This window comes from Manduca sexta, chromosome 23 (assembly GCF_014839805.1).
Source record: "Manduca sexta isolate Smith_Timp_Sample1 chromosome 23, JHU_Msex_v1.0, whole genome shotgun sequence".
Lineage (NCBI taxonomy): Eukaryota > Metazoa > Arthropoda > Insecta > Lepidoptera > Sphingidae > Manduca > Manduca sexta.
In genome coordinates this window covers 14626869-14639720 of record NC_051137.1, presented here as the reverse complement: position 1 = coordinate 14639720, position 12852 = coordinate 14626869, and the positions used below count along the sequence as shown (strand labels likewise).

The following is a 12852-nucleotide window of genomic DNA, read 5'->3' as shown; positions in this document are numbered from 1 at the left end:
AACTTTATCCACGACCTCAGAAGTTAATACAAGTTACTCTGTTACTAAACCAATGATGGTCAACAAATAATCGATTTAGTATTTAGTCTTGTTTACCGAAAACCTTTACCGACTTTCGAAGTCTAGCCGGTGTCTTACTGCTCAATTTGATCGAACTAGTACGCGCTGACAAAAAGGATACATTCGTGTCAAGGTCTCACTTACTCGAATAATGTTAAGGCGATACCTCAAGGTCCATTTTCATACATTTTGTTTCACCTTTAATCTGGGTAACTAAACAAGTATTGGCAAGTAAAGAATTTAAATTCACGTCTAGTTAGTGATTAGTTCTCGCAGTTGAAAGAAAAACGTAAAAATAATTAATAATCATGGATATTTCGGCCTTTAAAATTTAATATGACGAAATTTAGGTTATGTTCATGACTTTACATGAGCCTGTCGTTAACAAACTTGCTGAAGAAATATTTGGTAACCGATTGGACAGTGACCATCAGACTATGACGAAACCCTAACTGGTTGAAAAGTGCGTGATGAATTCACCCAATTAGACACACCCATATTTTTTGTTATGCGTGCACCACAAAGTGACCCCACTGTATCTAATGGTAAGTGGAGTGGGATCCAATAGAATGTCGATTGACGAGAGATGATTACCCCTCGGCAGTCGACACAATTATGCCGGTTTGTTGAAAGATATACACAGGCTGATCCTGGAACGCGACACACTTACGTAGGCCTCTGTGGCGGGTTTCAACACCTTGAGTACGGTGGTCGTTGTCCAGGTGGATATAAAATTTATCCTAGCACCCAGCACCACGTTCATGCTTTTTATCCCCAATGTGATAGACGAACATACAACTAGTACATCCACTTTTCGCCGCGTGTATTCCGTCCCATACTGTGATAGGGGGCGAGTCTATCGCCATATCGGGCACGACTCCGGGCTGATACAGAGCAGGTAACGCAATACCACTTAGTTGAACCCGAGATTCAAATACAGGTGCGCCACCGAGGCAATTCCAACCACAATCAGACAAGCCGGCATAATACTGGCAATCATCTAGGTAAAGATATGATAGTTATTTTAGTATATTTAGAAATATTATTCAAGCTTCCATTTTCATCAAAATTCCTTTTAAATTTTAATGCAAGTAATCAGATCCGTTTGGTAATCTAGACTAAACCTGACTAAAACATAAAATTAAAACATGAGTTTGTTTCATTAAAGAATATGAAAATGAAGAGTCCATGGTGTGTGAAAACGTAAACTTTAAAAGCAGTAAACGTATAAATTTCTTTTAATCAATTGCACGTGTTTACGTAAACAAGTTTGACATTTTCTAAATGTAGTTGACCCGGTTTCAAAGTAATTAAATGGTCCACTCGCTCCCTTAGGAGTACTCTCTTTAATTGTATGCTATATATCGTCAAAGTGCTTCCATGATTATAATATGTAGCGTGGGTCATCTAGACACTCAATTGATGAAATCGCAAACTCATCAACAGCCCTTTTTTTTTTTTTGGTTTCGCGGAGAAAGTGCCTTATTACTACCGCCCAGCCTTCGTGGGGGGCGACTGAGCGGTTATGCTGGGGTAACCGTGCCTTACGGCCCGGCATTGAGCCGCCCGGATTTGATGGTGACCTTCGGGCGACCGCCGGGCCGAGTCCCTAGCCCTATATACAACTTAACCTATGCACGGCCTACCAGCTAAAACTCCGCGGTGGCCCTCTTCGGCGCATTAGGGACGGCTGCGGGCTTCCTCTGACGTTGAAGTGTCTAGCCTGCGACCGCAGCCGCCCCTGCGCGGTGCCGCCTTGCGGCCCGTCTCCTATGGGGGGGGGCTCAGAAGCCCCGCGCACCGAAGGACGCCCTCGGCGTCTACGGCAGCGTGAGGCCAACTACACACTGCCGTCCATCCCGGGGTCAACCGAAAAATGTGCAAAGGATGCACAGAAATGCACTAGGGCGGACAGCCCCCTGCTGCCCGCCGACGACCCCCTTCGTGGCCCCTATTAGTCGCCTCTTACGACAGGCAGGGGATACCGTGGTGGAATTCTCCAAACGCCCCCATTCCACAGGGCGGAAACTCATCAACAGCCCTAGCCTAACACCTAAGTTTAAGACGACCTCAAAAAATCCTCGACTTTGGAGGTAATCTGTATTCTAAGTTGAAAAAATCTCCTCGTCTCAACGTCACTCAACACTTTCCTTTTTGAAGGAAAGGAATCAACTGTCAAATTCAAGGTACCTCGCGACATACCTTAAGGAAGACTCGAAGAACGTTATTAGCTTTGTAAACAGTGTTAAAATCTGATAACTTTATTCTGATATTAATTCAAGTGTGGTAATAATGGATTTCCAACGGTTCCTGCAATACTTGTCCTATACTCCATACGAATATCCCGAACGGCGTTATTTAAGAGATGCAGAAAACTCGATGGAGTTTTACAATGACAATGAATTCCAAAGACGCTATCGTTTTAGGAAAAACAAAAGAAAGATCTATCGAGATCATTTTATTATCAATTATTTTGCGTCGAAGTGGTATGGGCTCTAACAACCTCACTGGAGGATCCTTAAGAATAGATCAAATTTTAACTAAGAATACCATTTTCAAGGATTCCTTGAATTCATTCTCAATGTAACCTCGATTGAAGGTTGAAGAATTTTCGAGGAAACGTCTTAGAATACGGGTGGCAGTATAAGGTGTGAGGGCGGGATAATCTCTGGGGCCTTGAAGAAGATGCTTCTACAATCGTTTACGGTAATCTATATATATAAAAATAAATCCCTATTTCCCTTGGTCACGCCATCACGCGTGAACGGCTGGACCGATTTCACTATTTTTTTTTGTTGTGTTTGTTATTGTCAGGAGAAGGTTCTTATGAAAGAAAAAAATCAAAAATGCGCGGAAAATTAGAAAATTGAAGAAAACTTAACAAAAATATTAATTTTATATAACTGTCAATTGTTTAAAATAACTGTCAACGATTGACAGGATGCGCGCTGCAAATTCATAGTTAAGACGAGACGATGTCTGTCGAGTCAGCTAGTAGATAATAATAGTAAGATCTATGGAAATTACATATCCTAGCGATATTTTTTGACAGAATAATGTGTCATTCTCATTTTTTTTTTGTTTTATTGTAACATTAATGATTGTAGAACAGCAACTTAGCTAATGCTCCTGGTGTCTTTATGAATGTATTATAAATCTATAACATTGGCTGTCGTCCTTGTATTTAAGGGTTCCAACTATCATAATTTATGACTAATTTCTACGTCATAAACAGTCCATGAGTCAGTCAGTAAGTCTTTACAACTTTGACTTCATACGAAATAGAATTAAAAATAAGTTTTGGTATTGTATCGCCATTGTTGCTTCTGCTAATAACCTTTGCACAAATCTTCGAAAAGGATTGATTTATTGCTATGTTTGTGGAAAAAGAGACAGTCTATGTCATCGTCTATATAAATAAACACCCAACAGGCACAAACCTAACCCGACATTGAGATGACGACGTAAATTAAACAGTTAAAAATTTAAAGGTTGGTATGGTTGCTACGGTATCCGCTTTACTCGCAGTGAAATCTGGTGAGGTCAAAATATTCGTCATCATTCCCTTTGCTGATGGATTTTATTGCCTCAGGAATACGATCAAGCCATCCGTCTGATCGTAGGCGGTATCCGACGCCGATTGACTGTAACAATACTAAAGTTGCTCTGCACTTAAATTAGACACTTAATCAAGCTAGATACAGTCTCCAGCTACAGTCTTTTTTGTACGTGTACGCGAAAGTGACCCCATTGCATCTGATGTAAGTGGAGTGGAGTGCAATAGAATGTCGACTGACGAGAGATGATTACCCCACGACAGTCAACATAATTATTCAGGGCTGTTGGAACTGAATACACAAATAATAGTAAATGTTTGTTTATCGTTTGAATATTAAATTGTCGAATTGTACCAAATGAAATGCATTAAGGTGTTTCCAGTAAACATGTGTCACTGGGAGCGAAGGTCGCACGGCACGTAAACATACGTGACTAGCCATTAAATGTGAAGTTATTAAAAAATCATACGTTATACAACTGCGTATCGAAAGTTCCAGAGTTCAGTACAAAATTATTGGGGACATTAAAGTTAATGGAGGATATTTTGTACGCTAGTTATACTTACGTTTTATTTTGAAGCGGTTCTGTGGTTGAGTGATTTTTTCTTTAAGAATATTTTGAGTCCTGGAATTTCCTTCGTATGTCTGGTCCTTGGGTTGGATAAAATAATATCTATTGGGTTTCTCTGCTTCTACTAAACTCCTGGAATCTGGAAATGTTCCTCGTAAACACCAATAGGCTCGCCCACTTAGCATCATATTCACATATTCATTATATACAATAACCTTACCAACTTGCCTGTATCAGAATTTGTCCGGGGCCCTTTAGAACAACATATCCAACTTTTGGCGGCATGTTTAGATTCAGTGTACGAGCTAAGAGGGACGTCTAAAGTGCTTCTGAACCTAACATAATTGGTGCAATAAGGGACTTCAGTGGGCGCCGGGAGGGGGATACAATTACCTACTTGTACCCCCAGTCTGCACCTGCGAAGCGCCCTCCTGCCCAGAAATAATTCACAAAAAATATGTCACTGACTAAATCTGCAACAATGAGAACTATCGACCACAGACGTTTTCTTTATGATAAAGCATTTTTCAAAAACCGGCGCGATTTGAATTTAAAAAAAACTTTATGATTTTATGTAGTATAGTGCGTAGATGCAGATGCAAACTAATCTTGGCGGCGCTCATGGGAACTGCCTAAAAAGGAGAAAGGCTATATATATGCTTGCCGTAGATCCAGACGATAACCGGTGTGATCCTGGTGAGCTGGCGGCAGCGGGTGCTGGAGCGGCAGATCGAGTACGGCGCGCGGCTCGGGCACGTGGTGCTCAGCCTCGCGCGCATGGAGCTCGCCAACTTCTACAAGAACGTGATGCCCGTCGCGGACTACTTCGACCAGACCAACATGCTGATAGCGGTAAGTTATACATGAAAGAGATTCTATGTGATTATGTGTTCTTTGAATATAGGAATAATTATAATAAGTCTCATGTTGCAAATATTTTTATAATCGTTATTGTTATATATTTTTATTATTACTTGAATGGCTTGAATGGCTCGGCGAAATTAAGGCAGGGTTTGAAAAAAAATCGTTGCTCTAAAGGGTGTTGCTGGCTAACATAAAGGTGTCTCAGAAGTCCAACATAAAAAAAACTGTAAGGTTATGAAAGAGACGTTAGCCAATTGCTTAGTTTTGGTATGTAAAGACCTGCGATTGTCTACATGATGTAACCGAATCGCTCGCCAGAATTATGTCGACATCTTTAAATGTTGACCCACCGTATCTACTATCTAGTCGCGAGCCATAGTTAATTTTAGATATGTCATGACTTACAGTAATGAGCAAAACAAGCCACAAAACCAGCTTTAGATTCTTGTGCGGGCAATCATGCTCAATAAAGCGTCCCATAGGACCGTCAGCCCCGGCAAGTTAAAGCCGGCACTGAGAAGCACAAACCTTTCTTTTAGTGGAATAAAATACTCCATAACATTAATAAACTAAACAATGTCGAAAGGCAAATCTACTACAATATAAACAAGCATTGAAATTAAAACATTAATATTATTAAATGCCAGATGTAAAATCATTCTAAAAATAATATACAATACAGAGACTAAAATAGATTAATCTCTGGACCACACAACGCGTCCGCACGTGAAACAATTATACGAATAGCTGCTCTTAGCATATTGTTTTTAAAAATAGGCATTCAAACAACTACCATAGGAGTGGTTTTCTTGGACCTTGTTTTCTGTCTAGAATAAAAATGGCATGAATGTCTCTGTGATTGGGTAATTAAATAAAATACGTTATAGGTCCAATCTACAAGCTTAAGCAAATAATAAAAAAGTATATTTATCAGTAATTTGCTGTACTCACCTACTAAATATGTGATTTAATTGTTATAATTATTTTATTGTGGTTTGCATATATTTTTTTTAATCAGCGCGGCCTCCAATAAGATAATACAGGAACTCAATATTTTGCCATAAAAAAAAATATATAAATTGAATGAAAAAAATCTTCAAAAAAAACATTTACATAATATGTACATTTAAAGGAAATTTTAAAACAGGTAAATAGGTACAAAATGGACGGTGTTGCTAATAATTATTGTATAAATTTAAAAGTTTTGCTTCGACCATAACAACTTATTTAAACAATAAATATTCTTCAGTACTCGTAATTAATGTACTTTGTTATACAAAGGCAATCACTTTAATGATTCTTATTTAAAGAACTTTGAAGCGCTTTAATAAGTTTGTAACAATTTGTATTTAAAGAATCGTTAAAAATCTCAAACACGTGCACCTTTCTAAATCATGATGTAAAACATACGACTTTCATCGATCTCATGATATCGTGTATGATTCAGACATTGGTATTTATATTTCGTCAACACTTACATCGGCCCATTAGCTCAGTTGGTTAGAGCGTCGTGCTAATAACGCGAAGGTCGCGGGTTCGATCCCCTCATGGGCCACGAAATTCTTTTTGTTTTTTTTTTTATATTATTATTAGTTTTTACGTTTAGCTTCGTGATAATATGGTAATAATATAGTTTTTTTTATCTTTATTGTAATCAAAAAAGGAAGATTTTTCTCATTCGCAGTTTACTTAATAGATGTAGATAAGTTATTATTCTAATCATGTACTTTAATCTAACAAAAATAAGTGTAACTCGCCTACGTTATTAATATTATATATTTTCAGATACATAATAATTATGTTTTACATTTTTGCACCACATTTACATATTAAAACCATGTTTGCAATAAATACCAAGATGATTTATGCTGTACTAATGAGAAATGCGTTCTTTTTATATGATTTATAAGGTTACTGTATGCCTCTCCCACCCGCGATTCCATTCGATTTTAATCTAAATAACACACGTTTATACCCCCGAGTTTCGACTTAAAAGATCGAACTACAAGTCAATACGACACGTTTACATTAAAATAGATATGGCTAGGTTTATTGTAATAACCGCGGCAAGAAATTATTGGTTTGTAGCGGCCAACGTTTGCATGTTTTATTAGAAAATTGTCGGTTGCGTGAGAATCCTGTGTACTTACAGCGAGCAGTCAACTGCAACTACAAGCGAGTGGAGTTAGTCATACAGGTCACAGAAGGATTTAAGGATAGGGGGCCCTATTCTGTCTTTTTGCAATTATAATATATATTAGCCCTGTATTATATACTGTCCCAGTGCTGGGCACGGGCTTCTTCTACTACTGAGAGGGACTAGGCCTTAGTCCACCACGCTGGTCTAGTGCGGATTGGTAGACTTCACACCCTCAAAATTTCTATAGAGTATATCTCAGGTTTGCAGGTTTCCTCACGATGTTTTTCTTCACCGCTAAAGCAAGAGATAATTTAAAAAGAATACACATATAACTTTAAAAAGTTAGAGATGTGTGCCCTTGGGTCTGTTCCATAACCAAATAGGCAATCGCAACTTTGGTAAGAAAGTCAAAAAACATTATTCCTGCCGTCGCTATGGAGACCGCGCACGCTGGCGCGCTGCTATTGCGAAGCGCGCTAACGCACGAACTAATTAGCACTTCATAAAATTTTGCAAGTGTGTTTAATTTCTGAAATGCTAAATATGATTTAGCATGCTAATTAATCCAACGCTACTGCACAGTTGTGGTTGGAATCCTGTGGGGTGTAAGGGAGTCTATCCACAGGTCGGCATTCACCATCTTCATCATCCTTTACGTAATATACAAGTGTTAATAAATAAATCTTCGTAATCTTGGGTCGTAGGACCAAGGATCTGACATGACCGCTCAGTCGCATCTGAGTCTAGGCGTTCGTGGTAATGCACTTTCTTTGCGATAGCAAAAAAAACGGTAAAGTGCGAGTTGGACTCACGGACTAATGGCTCCGTACAAACTTTAAAGGTAAATTTAAAAAAATTAAAACGCCTACAAAAAATCTACAGAACCAATCTGGAAGTATATTCTTTCAAATTATAAACGTATTTTCTAAATCGATTAATAAATGACGGAATTATGAGGTAACAACATTAAAAAAAAACGTACACGTCGAAGTGAGAACCTGCTCCTGTTTTGAATCTCAATAGTGTTTGTTTAGTGCTAAGAAGCCCTAAAAGTGTACCAAACCCCATTAAACCTGCATAAGAGACGAAACATAACTCCATATTAGTCAAAAATGTGTCCAACAATGGACCAGTATTCAAGACGATGTTATTTTAAGATCACAAATCCCTTTCAGTGGTAGAGGCCTAAACCCAGATCGAGACAGTATGATACATGACTCATAGAATATAATCGCGTCATTAGTGGCAGTGTATGCCAAAATGTCCCTACTGCACCTGACGGTAAGGAGAGTAGGGTCCAGATAATGTTGATTGATGGGAGATGTTTTTTTTAATAACGATTCAACAAAAGCGCGGGTTTATTTTCACACATCAAAATATTTTCACAAAGTTTGTGTTTTGACCGTTGGAGTGTTGAAGGAGGGCGAGGTTCCGCTATTTGATACGTAGTTCGCCCTCCTCCAGGACTGGAGATGGTTATCCCTCGCCAGTTGACACAATGTTGCCGGATTGACACCGGATATACACAAGCTGATCCCAACAAACATTAATGTGGGCCACTATGGTGAGTTTACATCTTGTGTACGGCGCGGCGGTTGCTATCCTCGCGATACAAATATCCTACCAACAACAAACAGGGTTCAATTCTGTGTTCTGATCACCACATTTCGATACCCTGGCAAAAAGTCTATGTGAGTATTTAAATTGGAAATAAACACCTCGACGTTGTAATTTGTGCCCAATATGGCGAAATTATAACCAGAATGAACTTGGCAAAAGCATCCTTGCCTACCCCTCTTGTAGTAAAAGGCGTGTGTATAATATTAAGAGTTAAGACCCTCTCAAGTCTTAAGCAGAGGAATTCAAAGTACGGTGAGACGGCGCGGCGTAATCGATGGCCATCAATAAAACACGCGTCGGTTTGTCGCGCTATCGATCTGTATCTACCGTGGCGGTCAACCGACAATGTCGCGTCATCACGGCCGAACGTAGGGTTGGCCCCACACGCTCTACACCATGTAGATAACCAGCGGCTGAGCTGTTGCATGACGCCCGGCGAACAAGTTACCCACGTGACTTAAAAAATAACTAAAGAGACTTCCGAAGATCATTTAAGAATTGAGTATGGTAACGCGTAAAATCATTTAGTTAATTGTCAATACTTTTTATTAAAATAAATTTATCGTTGAATTTTAGTTTTGAACTCTTGGAAAAATTAATGAATTTATGTTATGGCCCGTGGCTCTATGACATAGAGATCTTTGCGACCCGTATGAAAAAAAAGTTAAGTACGCTAAACGGATGATCTAGACTCCATTTTTTGTTACTTATTGATGAAAACTTAAATATTTTCTTACATACACGATAAAAACTGACTTACTAACAGAATATGTACAAGTAGGGAAGATTTTTTTTTTAAATATATGTATTTTAGAGTGGTATCTACGGTTTAGGAAGAACGTCGAACCTTGACTCAGCATCAAACATAAACAGTCTCAATGCTTGAACTGATTCCATAAAACAATTATTATTAAAAATCCTCAATTATTTAATTATACTATCTAAAATTGACAGCCCTAGCGACAATGTTATAAACGCAATTTTTGGGCGGAAGGGATGTATTGCATTACAGAATTACATGTCATTTGGGATGTGATCAATAATTATGTTCATTAATGCATTTGATCACGAGTGAGTCCCTTTAAATGGAGTAACATGGGTTAACTGATTTTACTATATTAAAAATAGTTTTAACTTAATAATAATATGATTCAAAATTGCTTGTAGAATACATTTAATTTTCACACACGCCTCTATCCCTGCAGAAGTAGATGCCACTGGTGCACCCATTTTCCGCCGTGCGTATTCCGTCCCAAGTGATAGGGAGCGAACACATCGCCATATCGAGCAAAAAAATTCCAGACTCTGGGCTGATACTAAGTAGAATATCCTAATATCACTCTCCCTGACTCGGGCACTGAACCCAAGACCTGAGCACTGCAGCATAATACAACTACGTCCGAGGCAGTACAATTAATTTCCATCTTTTATGAAACGATCATACATTCAAAAGTAAAAAAAAGTCAATAGACAGTGTTTATTAATTGATATCCATCAATACAATTTTGTGACCACACAAAACTTACAACTTTCAACCCTATTTCAACGAAATAGAGTATCACATCGATTTCAATTGGTAAAGGAAATTTTACCAATTACAAGCCGGTGACATTAATATTTGATGAATTCTAGAAGCTGTATGACAAACATCCTTGTTTACTGGACAAGTTAAACTGGTGGGTGAGTCATTCAATTCTGAAAATTGCAGTGATATATACCTAAATATATATTATCAATAATTGACATATTCAGTTAATTCGCTGGCGTAATTCTATGGGTTCGAATCCGGAAAGTGTTATTGGGTTTTTCTGCTCAGTATCAGCCGTGAGTCTGGAATTTGTATGGCGAAAGACTCCCCTACCTTGTTTGGGGAACATTATTATTTGTTATCAAAAAAACAGCATAGAAGTTGCCCAGGATCGCAATTTATGTCCAATATGGCTGCAGATTTTCATCAAAATTAGAGTCATAATGAACTCGAAGATAGCTCACACATTAGCTTATACTCCAGCAATACAAACACGATTATAAAAAATTAACTCCGTAGATTTATAATTCAAAATCGTGTGAACGCACAAGTGTTCAGCGGAGCGTGCAAGGTATCTAATACACGTGTAAACTTAGCCCGTCTTAGACAGGGCTGGTGGGTAGTTGTTTTTGTATCGAAGCCTGCAGTATATCGGGGGAACCAGCGAAAGGGATACTGCAATCCCCCGGCTTATCGACTGGAGGAAAGTTTGGAGGGGATATCTGGGGGAAGGAAAGGCAACCTCTAAAGATAGGTGGAGGGGAGAAGGCTAGGAATTGTTCGTGATCCTTCATAGACTTCAATGTCTTACAACCGAGAGGTATTGCTATGGAGGGAAGTGGACAATTAATATTTGCAACTCCTCCCTATCTTTCTATTTTATTAATTTCGTTGCGGGTTAATGACATATTAGTTTTCCCTGAAACTCGCCGAGCTTCACCACTCGGTGTCATAAAATGCACTGCTGATCCTGGCTTACAGGAGTTGTTATGGTGGGTGTGAGGGCGGGAAAGTCTCGAACCAAGAGGTATACATACGGCAATTGTTCCCTCCTGCACACCCGTACATTCAGTCTGGAAATTCGAGTTTAATACAATGGTTGCACATCTCAATATGTTTAAAATTAATAGCATTAAATTTCTTTGTGTAACGTAAACACACCCATTTGCATTGCGTCGCCGAACGACCCTGAGAAATAAACTTATTCAAACACTTAACAACATATCGACGTTTGACGAGGCAAATTGCCTATTTAATAACAGCCATACGAACATTGTACTGTGAGTAATGGTTAAATAAATAAAATGGCTCGGGGCGTACCGCGCGCGCCACTTTCAAGGAAGTGTTTATGAATTTTTAGTTACAGAACACTTGTACGACCCAGATAAATGTTTGATAGTTTGTGAGCTGGGAAACTATAGGCTGATGTTTTGCGCTGTTTATGCCTAGTTTGACAATAGGCATGAGTAAATTATTAACATCACACAGTTAACTGATTAATCAGGACATTTATATTTCCTTAAAAACCGTTGCCATATAAAAGATGAAGTTTAATTTAAGGTCAGTAGATTATGGTCATTTGCCAATTCTATTCCCAACTCTACACTACAATTGATTCAAGTGCCAAAGAGTCCGTTTTATTTTTCAACTAGGTACTTATGTAATATGATTTCAAAGCAACAGAAAAAATTATGGCCTCACTAATTTATTATTCGCCAGAATATTAATTATTATAAACAATACTAGCTTTTGCTCGCGGCTTCGCCCCCGTGAATGTGTTCTCCGATATAGAACTCCCGCTATATATTTTCCCGGGTTAAAAGGTAGCCTATAATCTTCCAAGGGTCTTAAACTATCTCTATACTAAATTTCATACAAATCCGATCAGTAGATTATGAGAAAATTGATAACATACTGACAGACAGAAAATTGGACTTTGTTTTATAATATGTATAAATTATTAATCATTAATATCCAATGCAGATCAATAAAAACACTTATCAAACTTGTTATAAAAACCCTGCGCTTTGTTTCACAATATGGGCCCGTGTATTTCAACAAGAAGTTACGGACATTAGAACGCATTTATGATTTACGAAATGCCCTGGATATGACGGTGTGCTGAGCCGACAATTAAATACTTGTCCAATTACAATTGAATTTTTTAAATGTCCCTCATAGTTATTACGAGCCAATTAGGCTCAGGTAATTGAATTATTTCGTGCCTTTGTCCTAAATAGTTGGGTCTTTGCTTTGTCATACGTCATTCTACTCGATATCTTGTTTAGTTTAGTAACTACTGATTAAGTATCTTCCCTCTCATAAAATACTTACTATTAAATAAATATTACTGTATTTAATATTATTAAAACTTACGCGAGACATATTAAATTAGTTTCGACCAGTTTCGACCTATTAATCGGTCGGCGATTCCGACTACTTTTTATACGTGAGTAAAACTGTGTTGTTTTGGACTAATTACTGTATTTATTTGGGATTTTATTTCACCATC

The 12852-nt window shown here is 38.2% G+C and overlaps 1 protein-coding gene and 1 non-coding gene across 2 annotated transcripts in view; both read left to right on the top strand.

Annotated features, from left to right (window-relative positions):
• LOC115445985 (adenylate kinase isoenzyme 5) overlaps positions 1 to 12852 on the top strand; it is a 30407-nt gene that overhangs the window by 7979 nt on the left and 9576 nt on the right. The window contains exon 5 of the mRNA XM_037441866.1: positions 4858 to 5040. Within this exon, the coding sequence (XP_037297763.1) occupies positions 4858 to 5040 (183 nt within the window). The remainder of the gene's footprint in view (positions 1 to 4857; positions 5041 to 12852) is intronic.
• On the top strand, positions 6534 to 6607 carry Trnai-aau. The gene has a single exon. It is a non-coding gene; the product is annotated as a tRNA-Ile (tRNA).